This window comes from Phyllostomus hastatus, unplaced genomic scaffold (genome assembly GCF_019186645.2).
Source record: "Phyllostomus hastatus isolate PE091 unplaced genomic scaffold, TTU_PhHast_1.1 phas_scaffold_501, whole genome shotgun sequence".
In the NCBI taxonomy this organism is placed as follows: Eukaryota; Metazoa; Chordata; class Mammalia; order Chiroptera; family Phyllostomidae; genus Phyllostomus; species Phyllostomus hastatus.
Window position 1 is genome coordinate 30,700,775 of NW_025334033.1, and position 20,608 is coordinate 30,721,382.

The 20,608-nt window shown below is 43.3% G+C and overlaps 1 protein-coding gene across 1 annotated transcript in view; it reads left to right on the top strand.

The window, feature by feature from the left end:
- IQCH (IQ motif containing H) overlaps positions 1–20,608 on the top strand; it is a 118,336-nt gene that overhangs the window by 47,591 nt on the left and 50,137 nt on the right. The window contains exons 8-9 of the mRNA XM_045821943.1: positions 3,805–3,996; positions 20,422–20,542. Of these exons, the coding sequence (XP_045677899.1) occupies positions 3,805–3,996; positions 20,422–20,542 (313 nt within the window). The remainder of the gene's footprint in view (positions 1–3,804; positions 3,997–20,421; positions 20,543–20,608) is intronic.

A 20,608-nucleotide genomic window follows, 5' to 3' on the forward strand; every position in this document is an offset into this window, starting at 1 on the left:
CTTTCTGCCAAGCCAGGTTGCAGAGGACCTGTAGCGGAGGGCCGCAGACACCCTTCACTCACACAAAACCCTTTGGTCCCTCAGAAAGGAGCCACGGAGGGAGGAGGGGTAAATCCCAGAAGGAGAAGGTAAGATGGCCCCATGAATAAAACTGCTTCTGGGTTTTCTCTTGGGCTAGGTCTGTAGCTATGTACTCTTCCAGCCAATAATTCGGAGACAAAAATACTAGCCGCTAGAAGTATCTCTGAGTTAACTCTGGCAGGTATTCTCCCATTTAACTGCTATCCTTTGTCACAATAAAGGACATAAAAAGATAAATGGCTGGTAAGATTCCTTGACCTTTATTTCAGTCCACCTCTTGACCATGACTCTGAACCGATCACAACTGGTCCCAGGCACCCACTTCCTGGGAAACTAAAGAACCGCGCACAATGAGGCGTTCTGTGGGGTACAGTGTTTGGGGCTCTTCCTTGTTCTCTCAGCTGCCTGATCCTCATGCTGTGCACCTCATATCTGCTGAGCCCCCAAACCAAGCCTTTCAACAAGTCATACCTTTCAGAGACAAGTTTAAAGATACTATTAGCTTCTTATATTGCCCTAAAATGTTTCTATCTTGCAAGAGCATTCTTGGGCAATATGTGGGTTCATAAAGGAAGTTGCTCTTTAAGGTCACAGAGTCCAGAAAAGACACAGGCAGTTTTAGTAGGAGTAGCAAAGAGGCTCCCCCTGAACTGTTAGGTCCCTCGTCATTCACCTCCACTAGAATTTGAAGATGACAAAGTGCTTCACTCTGCCTCCCAGTAGAATACTTGACTGACAGACTTAATACGAGTGAAATGCATTTCAAAATGATAAAATTTCACATGTGTACATTACATCAAATAATGTTCACACATGTACAATACATTACATTAAAACACATGTGTAGTATTTATATCGAGTCTTTTGTCTTCATTGATGAGAACTCAGGCAATCTTTGCCATGAAACATTGTGGAACTTTATATGTTGATCGTGGTTACAGATGCAGGCACACTTAATGCAGTAAAACCTTCTTCTAATACTGGTATGCAGATGTAGGATTTAAAACCTCCTTGTAGACACCAGCTCTGAGGGATGTCATTTCACCCACGGCAAGTGAAAATTGCGGCACAATAAACAGAGTTATAACGGAGTCCTATTCTACTTGCTCGGAAAACATACGTCTGAGGTCATCAGGAATTGAAGTACTCCACTGAGATTTTTCCAGAGAGTGGCTATCCTACCTAATCTATCCGAGTGTGTCAGCATTTTGAATTTGCAGATGGCGATGAATCAATAGCACTGACTTTTTACCGATGTGCATCATAAACTTAAAGCTGGTGAAGGAAAGCTGTGATCATTTTAATTTAGGTTAATAAATATCCCTGACTATGAGCCGGATTTTCGCAGGAGTCATTTTTCTACTTCTACTCTATATCAGTGTAAAATGAATGGCAAAAAGAGAGAGACTCCAACAGAAAATGATAAATGTTTGGAAATAGTATAAAGTCATTTGGTTTATGATAAAGTAATTTATTCATTTATATTCATTTATCTGTTATGTCGAGCATGAGCACCATGAGCATTTCCTGTTTTGAGCCATAAAGTAAGCATGCCAGTCCTCTCTCTGGCATGTGCTCCGTATGAAATATTGACAGCTTTGGTTAAATAAGCAAAAAAATGGCGATGCTATTTTAAAGCATTGTTCAATTTTCACTTGCAGATAGCACATAACTCTTTCCCGTGGTGCGGCCTTTACAATACTATTGATCCTTTTCATTACTGTAGGGGATCCATCAACAGGCACCCATTTATTGGATTCTCAGGAGCAACAAATAATAGGATTTGGAAGAAACAGATGATAATTTTGTTAGTAGTTGAATCTCGGAATATACAGTACATCCAAATATTCAGTAAAAAATGCTAGGCTATTACTCCTTTCCTTACACTAGCAAAGGAATTTTATAGGATATTAACATGCCAAAGGCCATTTCTACTTTTGCACAGTATGATGATAATACAGGAAAATATGAAGAAATATAGAATCTATCTTCTCAGCACAGCACTGGAGAAAGAGGGGATGGAACTTTGGAAGGCACAGTAAAAAACCTTTGTAGACTATGCTCACAGCCATATGGTATATAGACCAGTGTGCTTGTCATTTAAACACCCAAATTATCCACAGACACAACTGGATAATTAGGGAGCTAAGACAATTCCATTTTTCCCTAATTGAATACCCCATGGTTGCACGGGGCTTGCAGGGGTCCCAAGAACGCCCATTTTGATATCACTTCCACACTGCTGTGTGGTGTGACATCCCCAGGAAGGTCTGCTGGAAAAAGTACAACTCAAGAGAGCAGACTGTGCCTTTAATCAAAATAATGGTCATCTTCCAGCTCCAGACTTCAGCTGTACCATAATCTTGAGTCCTTTCACATTTTTTAGTTGAAAAAAATTAAAAATCCACTTGGTGAGCAAAAAGTCATCAAGAGAGAAGAGAATAAGAGTGTTGCAGAGATTCCTTAAGTACAGAAGACTGTAGCCAAGAACAGCGGTGGGTAGGCACAACAGAGCAAATGCTTAGTATTGCTTTATCTCTTTCTGGGAAGTATAGACTGGAAAGTCTGATGAGAAGACCAGGAAAAGAAAAACATTTTGTGATCCAATAAGTTATTTTTCTCCATGGCTGTCCTAGAACACTATGACCTGTCATCCCACATGATGTATTGATGGTAAGGCAAGTTGCTTCTCTTGCTTCTCTCCTAACTTCATTCTCTGCCCCACTTTCTCCCTCTACCTCTCTGCAGGTGGAGTGAGACAGCACAGTGCAGATAGAGTGAGCTTAGGTATTGGAGCCAGAGCAGCCTGAGTGGAGTCTCTGCTCTGCCACTCAGGGCTGCGTGATCATGGGAAGGTTATTCAAATTAGCTGAGTCTCAATTATGTATATATGAAATGAAACTAATAGTGGTGCCTACCTTATAGGTTGTGTGAGTATGAAATGAGAAAACGGATGTGAAGAGCTTAGTCAAAGGCCTCACTCCTACTGAGAGCGATGTATTATCATTATTATCATCATGATACTAGGGCTTGAACTTTTATCCCTTACCTTTCCATGTGACTGATCTCAGTCCTTGAGGGAATGTTGTTTTAAATAAAATGTAGGATAGGTCTGTATTCCAGGGAAGTTGCTCTCATGAATGTTTTATCTCCTTTATCTATTGTGTTCATTTAAGACATATGATATGGTACTCTTGGCCAATTGACGAAACAAATGCATTCAAGCATGTTAATGAGGAAAAAGTTAAATGTTTTATAGGTTATAACATTTAAAGACTCAACAAAGCACCAAATAGTTAGTTTTCAAGACTTTAAAGAGTTAGTGCAGTCTTTAACTTTAGTTTATAGTGTTGAAACTAAAAAGAAAAAAAACACTTGAATCAATAAGCAAACTCATACCTCTCTGAAAAAGAGAAAATAATACGAAGATTCAATCACAGATATTCAAGGATTTCTTTATTTTGCCTTGAAAAGCAGGTAAATGATAATTTCAGGATTTCTCATAAATAAGACTACATATTTAAACATGCCTTCATTCCCATTGGTTAGTGGTTTCTTCACATCATATCCACATCACTTAAAATTTCTTCTAATCTGTCATAATAACTAGAGGATGACCAAATGGACAGACCATTTGGCAGAGAGATATAAGAAGTCCAACACCCTAAAAAGAAATCCAGGAAACTAGTTACATTAAATGTTGCTGTGGCTTTGTCCCCACAGATGATCGAACAGCTGAGTCGGCTGGTCGCCGACCACCTGGGAATCCAACGCTGGCTCTTTAAAATGGACTATGAGTTTGGAGGAAACGGGACCGCGTTTTGTGACATTCTTTCCCACCTCAAGTGCCGCAAGTGGGTCCTGAAGGAGAGCAGCAGATACAGCCGCAGAGACTGGAACAAGAAATGGGCACAGGTGAGTGTTCGCTGGTGACACAAACATACCGCATCTGTGAATTGTCAGGACGTGAAGCCAAAGGCTTCGCTGGGAGACGGAAGCACCTTCTTCCAGGCTTGGCAGTGAACCTTAGGCAAGTTGTTTTGCCCTTCTTAGGCAATGGGGTTGGCCGGGTTATTTTAAACGTCCCTTCACTGGGCCCTAAAAATCTTCATTCATATCTTCAAATAGGAACTAGTAATTATTAGGAAATAGTTTTTTTTATCATATTCAGGTAACATTACAAGTCTTATCATTCACTCTAAGTGGGTCTTGATCACATGCTGCTAACCTCTGACATTAATAAGCCAGCCCATATTTTGTTATGAGAGAGAAATTCTATTGGTGCATCGTTGTCACCTGCAAGCTAATGTATAATAGCATTCTGTTAGCAGCCATGTGTTTCTGGAGACAATTCAAGGAAATTTATGTAACTGCTGGTCCCTGTGAGATGTTGAGAAAATGTTACATCCTAACCTGAAAATCTCCAGGTCAAAGCTGAACGATAGATAAAACGTCTTCACGTATGAGTGTATAGAATCTTCCATGCATTGCATATTGGTGGAAGGACGAATTGTATAACCTCTTAGTCTGTTCCAAACTTGCTTAATACTTAAAGTAATTTTATATGGCCTAATATATAAATGAAACCCACCATTCTAATGGCTGCCTCACTGCTTCCATGGGCCCAGACTAGTCTAGCTGTCCTTGATCCCACAGCTCTGTCCTGGCTGACCTACTGGTGAAGAAAACTCAGAGCTGAATTCCCCTCGCTGACTCCTTCCCCACTGGCGTGCGTGGCAGTGGGCCGAGCAGTGATTTGCATCTCCTCTGAGCTTCCGTCGTCTCACGCACATTTAGAAGGACATGAATCAAGACACAAGTGACAGGAAAGGGGGGGCACGTGAGAGAGAGCCACATTATTCTTATGAAAGTGAGACACGGCATAAATCTAGAGAACAGTCAGAAGAGAGAGTTCTCTCTGACAAATGTCACTGTTCTCCCTGTGATCTATTTGGGGCTTTTCTCCCCCCCCTGCATCAGTGCGTGGGCTGAACGCAGCCCCTGTCACGGCCAGCTCCTTGCATGTTATTTAAGGGCTACCAAAATGAATTATTCTTCCAGAAAAAAAAATAAAACAATGAAAATGTATTTAATTTTGAGGCCCATAGAGGTTTCTCTTGTATTATTTTTGAAGTGGATTTTATTTCATATTGTATAGAAATTCCTTTTTAAAGCAAAACTGTTGAGAGTTACTGATGAAAATATGACTTTTTCATTTAAAAAATTGAAATGTTAGTGTGCAAAGTATTGGTTGGTCTCAATATTTCAAACCAATAATTTTTTTCTTAAATTCTCCTAAAACTAACCATGATAAATTTTAAATGTTTGACTTTAAGTTTAAAAAAATATTTAAAATATTGGCATTAGCTGAATTGTACTTAGGAGCCTGACTATATATTATTTAACCTCAATTATTTTAAACTATACCATTTTAAATTGTCACAAAATACATTTTGCATTATTATTAATGTTATTAAATGTGAAAATCTTGAATAATTAATAATCCGTCTAAATCATTCTTTAATTTAATAAGGGCAAAATTATTATTCTGAAATCTTTTTATACTCTCAGATATATGCATAGCCATGGTTTAGTTAGAAGCCAAAAATATTGTTTTTAATAAATAAATAAAACAGCTCTGAAGAGCTTTTTTTTTTTGCAGGGGGGGGAGAAAGTAGGAAACTATTAATATTTTTTGCCTTCAAAGTAAAATTGTATTCAGAGTGGAAGTGAACTGTGATCCCCAGTGAGTGTAGCTTTTGAGAATTTAGGGTTAGAATTCCCCTTTGTTCCAGAAGACCATCATAATGGCACACATTTAGATATCAGAGCATGACTTCACGGGTACAGGCATGTTTCCATGTCCTATCACAGTTGGTAGACCTGTTTCCTTTGATAATGAAGATGTTGTGTCATCAAGCCTCGCCCGGCACATACAAAACATATGCTGGCAGGTTATTAAAAATTTCAGCTTCCTGATGGAAGACTATCCTGCAGGCTAAGAGTCCAGAGAAAGACTCCATTCTGGGAGAATTATTAGGAATGAGATTATGACTGTAAGCACTAAATTATGTTAATGCTTACAAATAGCATCATTTGCATAGCAGTTTACGACACGATACCATGATTTTTCTCATTGGTGTGTTGTAGGCAACAGATTAAAACCAGGGCTGTTTATGGGAGCTGGAGCGATTTTGAGATTCTCTTGCGTCTTACCCAGATAATGGTTTTAGACGGAGGCGTGTTTCTGTGTAGACTCAAGGACCCAATGAAAAGATCATCTTTTTTCTACTTGTCTAATTTAGAACCAGAGCTACTTAACTGGTTGCAGTTGAGACTTAAAACAAAGTCACGGAGCAAACAAATGTTAATGAGCTGCAGTCACATTTTTAAACATCAGTATAGACGTGCAGGGGGCTTTAGGAAAAGCAGAATGTTTCATGACGGCCACAGTGAAAGCAGAGAACAGATCTCACTCATTTCATGCTGGCTTGGCAGAAACCTTACCCTCCTCATTCTAGCGGATAACAAATCTAATTCTCCAAAAGATTCCAGTGAACTCGTTTAAGTCCTCGATGCTTGTTGATGGTTAGCGAATCCACACACTTGCTTACCCTCCACACTCCTCAGTAGCCAGTCCGAGGTAGTTCTTCCCACATAGTAGGAATAACAGCTTAAGTCACAGAAGGCAGACTTGTAAAGAAAAAGCCTTCCTGGACACACTCGCCTCAGACAGTGTAGGGAGACTCAGGTAAATATTTGCTGTGGTACCAGTCCTTCTGGTGGTGGTTTCTTTTTTTTTTTTAACCTCACCCAAGGACATTTTTTCATTGCTTTTAGAGACAATGGAAGGGGTGGCGGGGGTAGAGAAAGAGCAAGTCAAGAGAAAATATCAATTGGTTGCCTCTTGTATGCACCCAAGGGCAACCAAACCTACAACCTAGGCGTGTGCCCCGACCAGGAATCAAACCAGTGACCTTTTGGTGTATGGGAGGATACTCTAACCAATTTAGTTGGCATTTTCTTTTATTTCTTTTTCTAAGGGGTAAATCTTCCCTCCCTCATTCCTGGGAGATTGGTGTGGTGGCAGTGATGCTACTGCTGATGCCGCTTTGCAAGAGACTTTGGTAGGGCAGTTTCTCCATGAAGGGCTAAGTGGTCCACTCTTTTGGCTTTTCTGTGCAGACCTTCTTTGGGCCTCTGTTTCCCTGGGTGAGTGGCATAAGAGGTAGAGGTCTTGGTATCACGATTTTACCACTTACAAGAAAAGGAGAAAAAGGAAACTGAACTGGCTCTATGCTACTATGTAATATTGCTATTTCAGCCACTGGCAAGAGCAGTTTTACCTTTACTTGTACTTTGGTGTACTTCATTAGACATTTTAAATTAATTTGGGGGTCACCAAGAGGAGGACATTATATACATACTAACTCAAGGCACCCAAGCCTAGAAAAAGTGGCATAAGCCACAGTAGGTTTGCTTCCTTGTAGAGGTAAGTCAGCAAACAAAATAGACTATTACAGAAGAGAACTGTCAATCATCCATGCCTTAGAATTATATGGCTCCATTGAGAAGACTTCCATCCATTCAGATGGCCATATCACTGGGTCGTGGGAGCCACTACTGGATGGCTGAGCTTGGTGCCGTGTATGGAATTGTATAGGTATTTATGAGGTGACCCCGAAGAACCATGACCCTGTAACCACATAATTTTTTGGAAAAGTTAAAAGGTAATATAGTAAGATGAAAGGTATATTGGACCAAATAAGTACCTACTCACTTTTCCCAAGCATAGTTGCTTTCATTTTTGTGTATTAATTTCCCAATGTGTTGTATGTATTTCCTATAGCTATAGCAAGAGTGTATTTGCTATTTAAACATCAGATCTTCAACATTCTCTGGATATACATGTGGTCGTCACAATTAATGGGTATATAATATTCCCTCATATTGATTTACTCTAACCTGGTAAACCATTCAACTAAGTTGGAAATTTAGGTTGTGTCCAGCTTGCTTACGTGTGTGTGTGTGTGTGTGTGTGTGTGTGTGTGTGTGTGTAGTAATGGTGGTGGTAGGGAGGGAGAAAGGAAGGCGGGGGGGGGGGAATTTGTTTGTTTTTATTTTTGGTTATTGTAAAATTGAACACCTTTTGTTGAATTAATTTCCTAGAAGAAAGACCAAGGAGTAGCAGCTTTATGGCTCTTGTTACATATTGTCACGTGACTGTCTCAGAGGGCAGTGCCACTTTGATGAGGAAGGCATTGTTACTCTGTTTACAGATGGAGAAACTGGTGTGTGGGAAGTTAACTGACTTGCCCAAGCTCAGATAGCTAGTAAGTTGTTGTGCCTTGTTTGAAAGCCACACTCACTCCTCCTGGCCCAGTGTACTTGCCACATTTAGAGAAGACCCCTTGTTTGAAAATCCCAGAGAAATATTCTCCTCTAGATCCCTAGCACTATGACCCGCTACCTTGTGGCAGGTTTTCTCCTTTCTGCAGAGACTTGTGAAAAACATACAGGTCCCTGGAACACAGCAGCCATTGCTCTAGAATGTCCATGGCCCAGGCACACGGGGGTTGCTAATGGGGAACCATGGGCTCTCATCTCTCTCTCTGCATCTGTAAAGAGGGGTAATACTGGTACCTGCCTCGAGGGGAGGTGGTGAGAATTCAGTGGGCTACCCCTTGTGAATTGGCTAGTGATGTCCTTAGCACATCACATGCCTTCAAGAAGTGCTCCCTGTTATTATTAATATTACCATAAAATGGCATTACAATGAAATTGCAGGTAACATTGAACCAAGTATGTATAATATAATCTTTCTTTGATGATGTGTCAGGAGGTCTTTTAGGGTCTTGTAGGCTTCCACAGTATTTTTCTGTGAATCAATTATCATTATATAAAATTGTGGCCGTTGAAGACACAGAATGGTGACCCGATTGTGCCTACCCACTTATCTACCCAGATACTAATGCCTTTAAAAGAATAAACTTTGATAGCAAGCTGGCTTCTTATCATTTGAAAGGAGAAAAAAATTCCAGTTAGTTGGACTTTCTACATGTTGAGTGAAGAGGCACTGACCTGGTGGAGATTATTCTGCCCGTACGACCGAAACCTGGTCGCTTCATTCTCTGGTTCCACTTGGTGTCTTTTCTAATTAGTGTAGCAGCACGTCACCGCCATCACTGGAAAGTCTTAATCATTTACATATTTTTCCTTATCTCTGAAAATGACTTAGAATGTTTTCTTCCAGTTCAGTGGTTATTTTCACGAAGCTGCCAGGGATGGGTCTGAGGGGCCTCTCTGTGCCCGAGGAAGATGACAGGAGAGAGAAAATTGCCTCCCCCAGTTAAATGAAAGCCAGGTCCCCCTTCCGAGGACATAGAATAATCAGCTATACAAGCTGTTTGGTTTGTGTGTCCTATTGATTTAATATGCTTCTAATCAGTACATAAAGCTATGGGCCTGCAGTGTTAATTTTTCATATGCTTACAAAGTACCCTTTGATTTTCTGTCACACGTTAATTACAGCGTTTTGCCATTAAATAGGAAGCTTTGTGTAAACTAATTACTAGGTAATCATTGTCTACTGCAAGCGTGCTGTTTGTACCTTTTATTTTATTCTAAAAATGCACAGATCTCACAGTCTGGAAACACTCTACCTTCCAGCCATTAGCTCTCACTAATTCATAGCATTATTGTGGTGAGAGTGGAGGAGTTGTAATTGTTGTGGTATCAGAGCTGTTAATTACCGGAGTAAACAGTTGAAATGGTGCCAAGGTCTATTGTATGAGGCAGAGAAAAGGAGGTTTAAATGTTACTCCCACCATCTGGGGACTAGGGGAGAGGCAAATGCTTGAGAACAGCAGTGAGGCGCTCTCGCCGCCTCAGCTCCAGGGTTGGCGGCCATATGGATCCAGAATATTCTGAATCAATTGAATTTAACTGCCAGTTTTTCGCAATAACAGCATGGAAGGAAGGAATAAAGCAAAAGATGAGAGGAACGAGAATTGGTTAGTGTTTTCGCATCCAGGAAGTCCCTGTTAAAGAGTTCTTTTGGAAATCTCTGCTTGGCTGAAAACCCCGGAGCAGGCGTGGGTACTTGGACGGAATTCAGAATGAGCTTTACTCTCCTCTGCTGGAGACTGCGCCATTTGCTTCTGGTCATCTGTCCCCCCACCTTGTGCCCCTCCCTCCGGGAGAGAGGGATGCCCTTGAGAAGACTGGGACTTTCATGTCATTGTGCCAGATCAAACGAAAATCCTCACTTTTGGAATTCACCGATTTATTACCCTGGTATTTTAATAAGCGTGGTCTGTAGAAAGAAAAGAAAAATCAACATGTAATGCTATTACATCTGCTTTAAGTATATGTACATCTGTACATGTGGGAATATCAGAAGAGGTACAGCTCTTCACTCCTATTTTAAAAAGTAGATGCTTACCCATTCCTTTTGTGTAAAGTTAAAATATAATTTCTCCTGACCATCTCTCATTTCATGCCACAAATTCACCCTTCTCCGCCACCACTTGAAAGAAAAACTAAATCCAAAGGGCACATGTGTTTTCTTTCATTTTTAATTTTCAATTAAAGAGCTTTTTCAGCTTACGTGATTTTTCCAACCAGCAATATTTCTCTAACTGGAAAGAAAGAAAGAAACCAATTACCAATAATAACAATTATAGCTATTTTGACTTGCAGCTGATTTTTAAATTGCATGGTTTTTGCTTTAAAATACGGTGCAATCTTTAAAATAGTCATATGCATTTACTTGATGTCACTCGCATTTAATATAATTTCCTTCAAACCCATATTCCAACATTAGGCATATTTTTTTAATCTGCCACTTGCTGCTGTAACTACTTTTTAGTATCATTCCCAAAACATGAACATATTCTTCTGTTTTTGAACCAGCCTGGATTATTTATCTTTAATTGTTCCTTCAGCAGCTGTTGGAGTAATTTAGGGTGTAGCGCAAACAAACCCTTTAAAGAGAGCAGTCACAGGCCGCCACAAACGCCAGGAACCAAGCACAGTGTTTGTCTGGCTTTTATGACGACAGTCTTGGCCCTGGGAAAATTTTCTCTGCTTTTGTGTACGTGCGAAGTTCCATTATGAATTTCAAGAATCACTTAATCTTTATCTATCGAAACCCCAGCATGCAGCGTGACTGGGTGAGCCTAGAAAGAAAACCACAGCCCCCTGTGGGGAGGGGAAAAAGAAACAGCAGTGTAAGTGCTGGAAAGTTGAACGCGAATGAACCTTTGCCGAGTTGCTGGTTGGGGCGAAGCAGTTGTGCTGAGCTTCGGAATGGAGGCGCGACATATGTGCCTCAGTTGGACAAAACGCTTCTCGAGTCAAATCAACTGCTAGGCCCACACGTCGGTGCAAGGTGGAGGCCTGGATAATGAGGGACAGACTCCTCGAGAAGCAGCGAGTGGATAATGCCATGTAAGTATGGAATTATATACCGCGTTTTCACCATTCTGTTTAATGAGAGCCGCCACCGCAGCGAATCACTTGCCACACAGCCGAAATGGGCCATTAGCTATCAAGGGAAAATTGTCTTTGCCGCTTTCAGCAGATGGAGCAAATATTTTACAAAGCAATTTTACATACCAAAAACATTTGTGTGCCTTGGTAATGGTGGCTGTTTTACATTATGTTACCTTCTACAGCAGCATAATTTTCCATCTCATCGAAGGCAAAGTTGGCATTTTTGATTTTTAAATTCTCAATTAACAATTAAACATGGAGTATTAAAGCAGTCTTAAACTTTAAGTAGGTGTGGGAAGTAGTTTACGACTTACTGGAGACATTTTCATTTTTTCTTCATCCTCTCAGCATATTTTTGCACCCTAAAGAGGAACGATTTCTAATGATCTCAATGGAAAGGAATAAGTGGAAATTCCACTACCCACTGCAGAACGGGAGGAGCCCGGGCCTGGGAGGGATCCCAGCACTCGCCGGCTTCCGGCGTCCACTGTGGGTTCCACAGTCCACGGACTGGCCCGCCCACTTGAGTCAGTTTACAATGTTGAAGCTCCAAGTAATAGAAAACCCAATTCAATTCAAAATAGCTTTAAAAATAAAGAGAGTGTATGATCTCAGCTAAGATTTAAAGTCTGGCTTCAGACAAAGCTTAATCCAGTGGCTCAGTATCGCCAAGGATCCAGTTACTTTCCATCGCTCCTCCGAACTTCACATAATGTCTGCTCCCCCAGAAGGCTGGCCGTCCTCAGGGTTGACAGATGTCCTCCTGGAGCTTGTCCTTGGTCCAGACAATGGGGAGAGAGAACATCTCACCTGGCAGCTTTCTCAGAAGAGCATAAAGCTTCATTTTTAGAAGGCCCCAGAAAGCACTTCTGAACATCTGACTGGCCTACTTGGGTCACGTGCCCGTGCTGAACCAAAGACTGTGGCCAGGGGAAGGCTTTGCTAACCAGGGGCCCACCCTCAGAGCTGAGGGTGGAATCACTTTCAATCAACTAGCATAGCTAAGAATGGGACAGTGGCAGTTCCTGAAAGGACGTTTGGAACGTCATTACCCCAAGAGAGGGACAGAGACGCTGGTCGGCCAACGATGGATGTCCATTCTATCATTTCTCATAAATATGACAGCACAGACTTAGCATCACATGTGGACAAACTAATCAGACCCAGAGTGATCATTTGTGCCCATCGATGACAATTACAGATCCCACTACACTGTGACATCCTGGTAGCAACTGGATTTGAATCCCAGTTTCACTGCTTCATGTCTGTGTGATGTGGCATGGGGAAGATAGAGACCAGGTCAGAGAGTGGCTTTGCGATGATAAATGTCAACCCCCCACTACAGGCCTGCCGCTTGGTAAGCTTTCAATAAGCGAGAGCTGTTATTTTACCTAAAAAAAATGACTATAATGGTTAAAAATGGCCGACGCACAGCAAACTCACCATTGATTTTGGAATCCCTCCGTTCTCTGTCTTTGTACAACCAGCCAACTGAAATCCCATCCCACTCTTTGAGCCCTGAGAGGGCAGCAGAAGTGGTGGAGGCACTCGCCCAGGCCAGAGGCAGCCGGGGAGCTCCCATGCTCTCAGTGTCCAGGGTGTGAGTGTCGGAGGCCCAGCCCCCCTTCTGTCACGTGGGGCATCTGCTTGATACCCACAGGGCCCTTCCAACCCTGACAGTCTTGTTTAGTGCTCCAGGCCACTGTCTTGGCCGTTTGCCCTGTGCCACCCTCCCCTCCCTCACTCAGGAACCCCAGAAACCCCTGTGAAGCAGGGCCATCCAGGGAGGCCCTTTGGTTTCTCTTTTGAACACCGCCAAGCACTGTCTGGTGTGGGAGACTGGAGGTGATTAGCCAAGGCATTGTTTTACTTAGCTCACCACTGCAGAGCCAGCCAAAAAGCTTCTAAGATAAAATGAGTTTTTCTGGGACTGATATTTAGAGCATTCTAATTTGTATTCCTTCTTCCTCCTCTCCCATCCTCCCCAACACACACACAGAGGAGTTACTTGAGAAAGTTAACTCTCTGGAGTTTGAAGTAGCTCTAGCCAGTATTAAATTGGATATGCTAGCAGCTCCCCCTGAGATGTCCTGAATTTCCTACAGTCAAATATCTGTTCCTTCAAATTTACACTTTCTTGATAGAAAAAGAGAGAGAGATGAGAGGAAAGGTCCATGCTTCCTGGAACCCTCCAAGGTCATGACCGTTGTCACACTCTGAGGGATAAATGTGGGTACTGGCCAAAGGGTGAGCAGGCTGTGCAGGGGTGCAGATGGGGTTCAAGTTCCTCCCGGATGGGAATGGCTCTAGAGTCATCAGCTCCACAAAGGCCGGCAGCTACCGTGATTGCCAGAGCCAGTGCCATCGGGATAGAGGGAAAATCTGGAATTCTGATTTTTCCCCCCAAAAAGTAAAGGGTATTTTTCTAATGTGTGTTTATTGTCCACAAGTTGTATGTCCACAACTTTCCACAGCTCCAGAGTCATTCGGTCTCAACGACCTACTGCATGTGGGCGGCCGGCTCCCTCAAACACGGACCAGTGGTCTGCCACCCCAATGTGGCTCTACGAAAAGCAACTTCCCAACTATTGGCTCCCAGGTTCGTGAGATGGAGCACACGCGCCTGGTCACTGGCCTGTAACAGACTACACACACACACACACACACACACACACACACACACACACGCTTTAGGAGGGTGAAAAAGCAGAAAAGAAAGCAAACTAACAACAGTTCCCCCAAGTCCGTTGTTTTCTATTTTCATCACATGCTAAACGTCACCCAGTAACAGAACCTGACAACTCAGCAGGGATCTGACACAAGCCTCTCCATTCCATTCCTGGAGCCTCCACTTCCCCTCTGCAAAGTAGGGACAACACTGTGCCGGCTGGCCTCAGAGGGCGCCTGGGAGGACTGAACAAGATAACGAAAGTGACCCTGCTGTGACGAGAGAAAGTATTTTACAAATACTGTCTGATGGCTCACAAGAATGTGGGCGTTTGTCCAGAACGGCTGTGTCTTTGTGTGTGCATACATGTCTGTGTGTGTCTGTGTGTGTATCTGCATGTACTTAAGTTTATTCTAAACAGAATGAACCTGAATAGCTATAGATCTTCCCTTACCAGCATCCACCCTTAAAGTTGTAGTAAAGTTTGTGCTGTACAGAATGATGATCACTAGGGAACAGAAACTGTCCCGCAAACCACAAATCCACACCCGACATCAGTAGGCCCTTTGTGACCGCTGAGTCATTACCCCTCAGGAGGAGGTGTCCTCAGTTGGTCACACCACTGCTGTGACGGAGTCCTCTGCCCCTGGACTTGAGCTCTGGCCTCACCTGCCTGTTCACAAGCAACATTGCGTCCCCAGCAGATGCTGTGCTGTCTCAGGGATGGGGTGTGGGGCACGAGGTAACTTGAAACGCTTACACAGAATGTCATTTTGCTGCCCTTTCTTGAATATATGAGTTGCAAGTCCTGTTGTATTTTTTTTGTTTTTGTAGAGATAAAAAGATAATTTTCTTCACTGCTATTAAGGCCACTCTTAGTAGAATCCTTGTATTTCCTATCAGGTGTTGTTAAAATAAAGAAATAAGTCAAAGAGTTAATATCCCCCCATTATTTGTCTATTTTCCTCTTAGAGAAGTAATCATGGCCCAAGCTGCTTCTGTGTGTCCCAGGGTCCCCTACTGAATGTCACCCTGCCCATGCCTTCAGCATTGCACTTCTCATGATGGGACACAAGTCATCCTCTGACTCCCGCAGCAGCCTTCCCTCTAGGAAATGCACCCCTTGCCGTGGCTTTGCACACAGCAGACACTAGCTGGCCTTGTAAGCAGAGGTGGTGGGGGCACCTGGCACAGTGTCCAGATGCCTTCCACGTGCTACGGCCTTGCAGGTTAATTATTGGGCCTCACATAGCATGTTGCATCTGAGGTGACACTTCATAAATGTCACCTCATTTATCTTCCCCATGCCCCTCAGGGGCAGGAAATCCCATAATATCTACCCAGTAAGAATTACTGGTTCTAAAGTGATTATCATCTAGGTGGCTCCTGGGCAGCAAGGAAGGAGCCTGTTTCACATTTTCTCATATTCTGTAACTTCAGCTGCTCAGGGCTGGGTCCCTGGGTGACCACCGCTGTGATTCATCCCACAGACATTTAGTGCTCCCTGTGCCGAACAGTGGGCAGAACTGGCCTCAAAGCCACTGACCAGACTTCCAGCCAAGATGGAGACATAAGTAGAAACACTTGGCCCCTTTGCACGACCATAAGGAGGTTCACAGTTAACCTCAAAACAAAGTACAACCAGAACTGCCAAAAAACTGAGGCATATGGAAATCTGACAACCAAGGATTTAAAGAAGAAATATTCATCCAGTTGGGCAGGAGGGGCAGAGACGGGGAGCCACAGTGGAGAGGATGTGGTGTGGTGGTGGCGAGGCAGTGCAGCTCCGCCAGTGGAATGGGCGGTTCGACATTCACATGTGGCAGATAAAAACCAGGAGGGACACCTGGGGAGTGAGCCATCCCAGCCCCAGGCCAGACTGTGCAGCCCAGGGTTCCAGTGCCAGGAAAATAAAGCCTCATAACTTCTGGCTGTAAAAACCAGCAGAGGTTGGGGCAGCAAAAGAAACTGCCAGTCACTCCAGGGAGTTCATTTAAAGGACTGACATGGTCCTAGAACCTATGCAAACTCACCCACTCTGTGATTTAGCACCTGGGCAGCAGCTACAAGGGCACCAGTTGCAAATGGGAAGTGGGGGAAATAATGGAAATGGAGTGAGAGATGAGAAAGTGGCATTGTTCCCTCTTGACCCCTCCCCCACATACAGCACCACAAAGGAGCAGAGCTGGTTGCCCTGCCCTGGTGAATGCCTAAGGCTCCACCCCTTACAATATAACAGGTGCACCAAGATGCAGTCAAAGCAGCTCTAGCTAATACATAGAAACAAATACAGGGAGGCTGCCAAATGGAGGAGACAAAGAAATATGGCCCAAATGAAAGAACAGATCAAATCTCCAGGAAAAGAACTAAACAAAATGGAGATAGCCAACCTATCAAATACAGAGTTCAAAACACTGGTGATCAGGATGCTCAGAGAACTCACTGAGTACAGCAAACGCAAAGGGGAAGAAATGAAGGCTACACTAAGTGAAATAAAGAAAAATCCACAGGGAACCAACAGTGAAGGGAAGGAAGCCAGGATTCCAATCAACAATTTGGAACATAAGGAAGAAATAAACAGTCAACCGATACAGAACAAATAAACAAGAATTCAAAAAAACACGGAGAGAATAAAAAGATTCTGGGACATTGCCAAATGTGTCAGCATCTGAATCATAGGGATGCCAGAGGAGAAGAGGAAGAGCAAGAAACTGAAAACTTATTTGAAAAAATAATAAAAGAAAACTTCCCTAATTTGGTGAAGAAAATAGACATACAAGTCTAGGAAGCACAGAGAGTCCCAAACAAATGGGACCCGAAGTGGACCACACCAAGACACATCATAATTAAAATGCCAAAGTTTAAAGATAAAGAGAGAGTCTTAAAAGCAGCAAGAGAAAAGGAGACAGTTACCTACAAAGGAGTTCCCATAAGACTATCAGCTGATTTCTCAAAAGAAACTCTGCAGGCAAGAAGGGGTTGGCAAGAAGTATTCAGGGTGATGAAAAGCAAGGACCTACAACCTAGATTACTGTATCCAGCAAAGCTATCATTTAGAATGGAAGGGCAGATAAAGTGCTTCCCAGACAAGGTAAAGCTAAAGGAGTTCATCATCACCAAGCCCTTATTATATAAAATGTTAAAGGGAATTCTTTAAGAAAAAGAAGATCAAACCTCTGAACAGTAAAATGGCAACAAGCTTACAACTATCAACAACTGAATCTAAAAAAAAAAACAAAAACAAACTAAGCAAACAACTAGAACAGAAACAGAATCACAGAAATGGAGATCACATAGAGGGTTATCAGTGGGAAGCAGCAGGGGGAGAATGGGGGAAAAGGTACAGGAATTAAGAAGCATAATTGTTAGGTACAAAATAGACAGGGAGATGTTAAGAATATTACAGGAAATGGAGAAGCCAAAGAACTTATACATATGACTCATGGACATGAACTTAAAGAGGCAACTGCTGTAGGGAAGAGAGTACCAGTGGGGGCAAAGGGAAAGAAAACTGGGACAACTGTAATAGCATAATCAATAAAAAGCCTCTGACTGCACCATTGAGGAGCTAGAGGTCACAGAGAAAGGATGCCTGACTGGGGTGGCAGAGAAGGCTTCCTGGAAGAGGGGTGACCAGAACTAACTCACTAAGGGTCAGAAGAGGTTAGGCAGGGGAGGGAGAGGAGGAAGGAAGGCAGAAAGTGAGATGGAGCCAGGGCAGCTAGGGCGAGGCCTGGACCTGGAGAGAAGACAAGTGAGACATTAAGAATCAGAGCCCAGACCACAGGGACACTTCCGGCTGTGTCTTGCTGAGGAATCTGGACTTGCTCCTCAAGAGGATGGAGACCCAGTTTCACCATTTAGGTGACAAGGGTTTCACCTCCCCCTTTGGTGCACCTTCTCCATCTCCAGCTCCCAAAATACATAAACACTTTTTCCTCTACTTCAGTAACTTAAAAGGCCTGACATCCTATGATTTTTTCCCCAATTTTTTATTGTGCTAAAATATACTTAAATTTTACCATCTTACCCACTTTTAAATATACAGCTGGGTGGTATTAAATATGTTCATAATGTTGTGCAGCCATCACTACCATCATCTCCATAACTCTTACCATCTCATAAAACAAAACTCTGTACCCAGTAAACACTACCTCCCCACTACCCACTTCCCCCGACCCAACAACCACTATTCACCGTCTATATCTCTGGTTTTGATACTCCAAGTACCTGTAATTTTTGATATGTGGGTGAGTGAATGAATAAATGAATGAATGAATTGCTCCTCTTTGATGTCTTGATGTGAATGATCACATAACAGAGCACTGGGTAGAGGGTCCGACACCATTCAGAAGGAGGGCAGAAGGCAGACAAAAGAGAAATCTCCACTGCCTGGGGGAGGGCCTGGCCTGCGTGGCCTCCTTCCTCGTGGCTCGGTTTTCCCAAACAGGGTGGGAATCCACAGCTGTGCTTCCTGGTCCCAGCTTTGGGCCACTTCATGAGTCACAGACAATTGGTCTCTTTAAAGGAGTAGAATGGTTTTAATGGAAACAAGTGTAGAACAAGAAGAAACATGAGTTTAGAGGACAGTACTCAAAGAAGGAACCAAGAGGGAGGTTGTTGGGACTGCAAGTCTTGTGTGCTTATTTATGATTCAGATGCAGGCTTTGGGGAAATGATGGGATGTACTGTAAGAGCAGGGGGAAAATGTGTGTACGTTTGTGCAAAATACAAAAGGGGAAAGACCCTCTGCTGTGACAGCAATTTCCCTGCCTGCCTCCCAGGGCAGAGGCTGGCGGCCTGATCCAGCTCCCCCAGGCCCTCTTCGCAGACCTCCCACGCTGTGCAGGGAGCCATCCTGAATGAGTGTGGTCTGGGGCTCTCTCCCTTTCGTCTGACATCTTGTTTTCTATGTCAAGCATTTACTAAGCTAAGTAATAAGACTCCTCCGCTGGGACTTTGTGGAGGTTTCAGAAATTATTCAGATTACTTGGACCTGCCTAGTGTGTGTGTGTGTGTGTGTGTGTGTGTGTGTGTGTGTGTACCCAGCATCAGAGGGCACTAGACCCAGAATGAGCCAGGTGTTCCAAGCAGCTGGGAAGAGGGTAAGGACAACCACCTTAAGTTTGGGGAGCTTGTAAATAACTGGGCTTACAGATTATATCAAAGATCCCTTATAGACCCACTCCCCAAAGCTGATTCTTTTCTGATTCCCCAAATTACTGAGCGTTTACCTATAGATCTGGAAGTTCCCAGCAGTCCAAAGCAAGCCTGAGTGCTTCTTGCCCATGTCCATGTTTTAGGTATGAATTCTGCCCATCAAATGGTTTTGTATCTACGGTGCTGGTCTCCTTCTGGCAGATATAAAATCTGAAGAGGTGGCTTCCATTTGAAAATTTTTAGATAGTCTAAAGGTTATTCCAAAAGAAAATTGCCCTGGCAAACTGAGGACTTTTCCATCAAAAGGCCAAGCTTCTAATTCGTCAGAGGGTTTCCTACTGTTTTCATTCTGACAGAAGGCTCTGTGGTTTGAGGTTGTTTTATGATGATATGGGGCCAGTCTCACATCTAGTTAAATGGAGCCAGCCCCCCTCCTCACCTCACTCTTCCAACCTGCCCCCGCCTAAAACCCTGCATCTATAGTGTCAGCCCAAAGCTTTGACTGCACGGTTACATAGAGGCCCCCTAACAAGGGAGTAAGGGCACAGCTTAAGGAGATGGAGGTACGCAAGAAAGACCTTCCTCACTCTAATTTCTCCCAGGTCATCCCTGGTAAGGTCATAGAGTAAAAAACATTCAGGCCTAAGGGATCTGATATTACATAAAGGGAAACTGAGGCCCAGAGTGGGGAGGCACATCGCCCAAGGACACTCAGCTGGTGGGGCCGCCGTGGGGCTGAAACCGGAATCCCCTGACTCGCAGGCAGAAGGCTGCCTGTCAGGGGCGACAGGCTCGGCAAGCAGCAACACTGAGGGGCCAGATCGCTTCAGAATATGAAAACTGAAGTGGCTGCAAAAAGAGAGAAACTTTTCAAAATGGCTTTATGACTCTGGGTAAACAGTAACCACTTTTTTTTTTTTTTTTGCCTGTTGGAGGCCTGGTTTTTAATCACTCCACAAGCAGTTTTCATTTCTGTAGTAAAATTGCTTGTGGTTCTATTTAATTTGTTTCTGCAGGAGCCAGCTTTGGTGAAGATCTCCGAGGAGCTGGCGGGCATTTTAGCACAGCACGCTCAGCCAGTCAATGAGAAACGCTTCCCGACGTGGAGGAAATTCCTCCACACATTTCTCCGTCAAGGTAAATAAGACTGTAAAGTTTCTATCGAGCGTCAGTTTCCACAACCTTGAATTCTAGTTTCGGGTC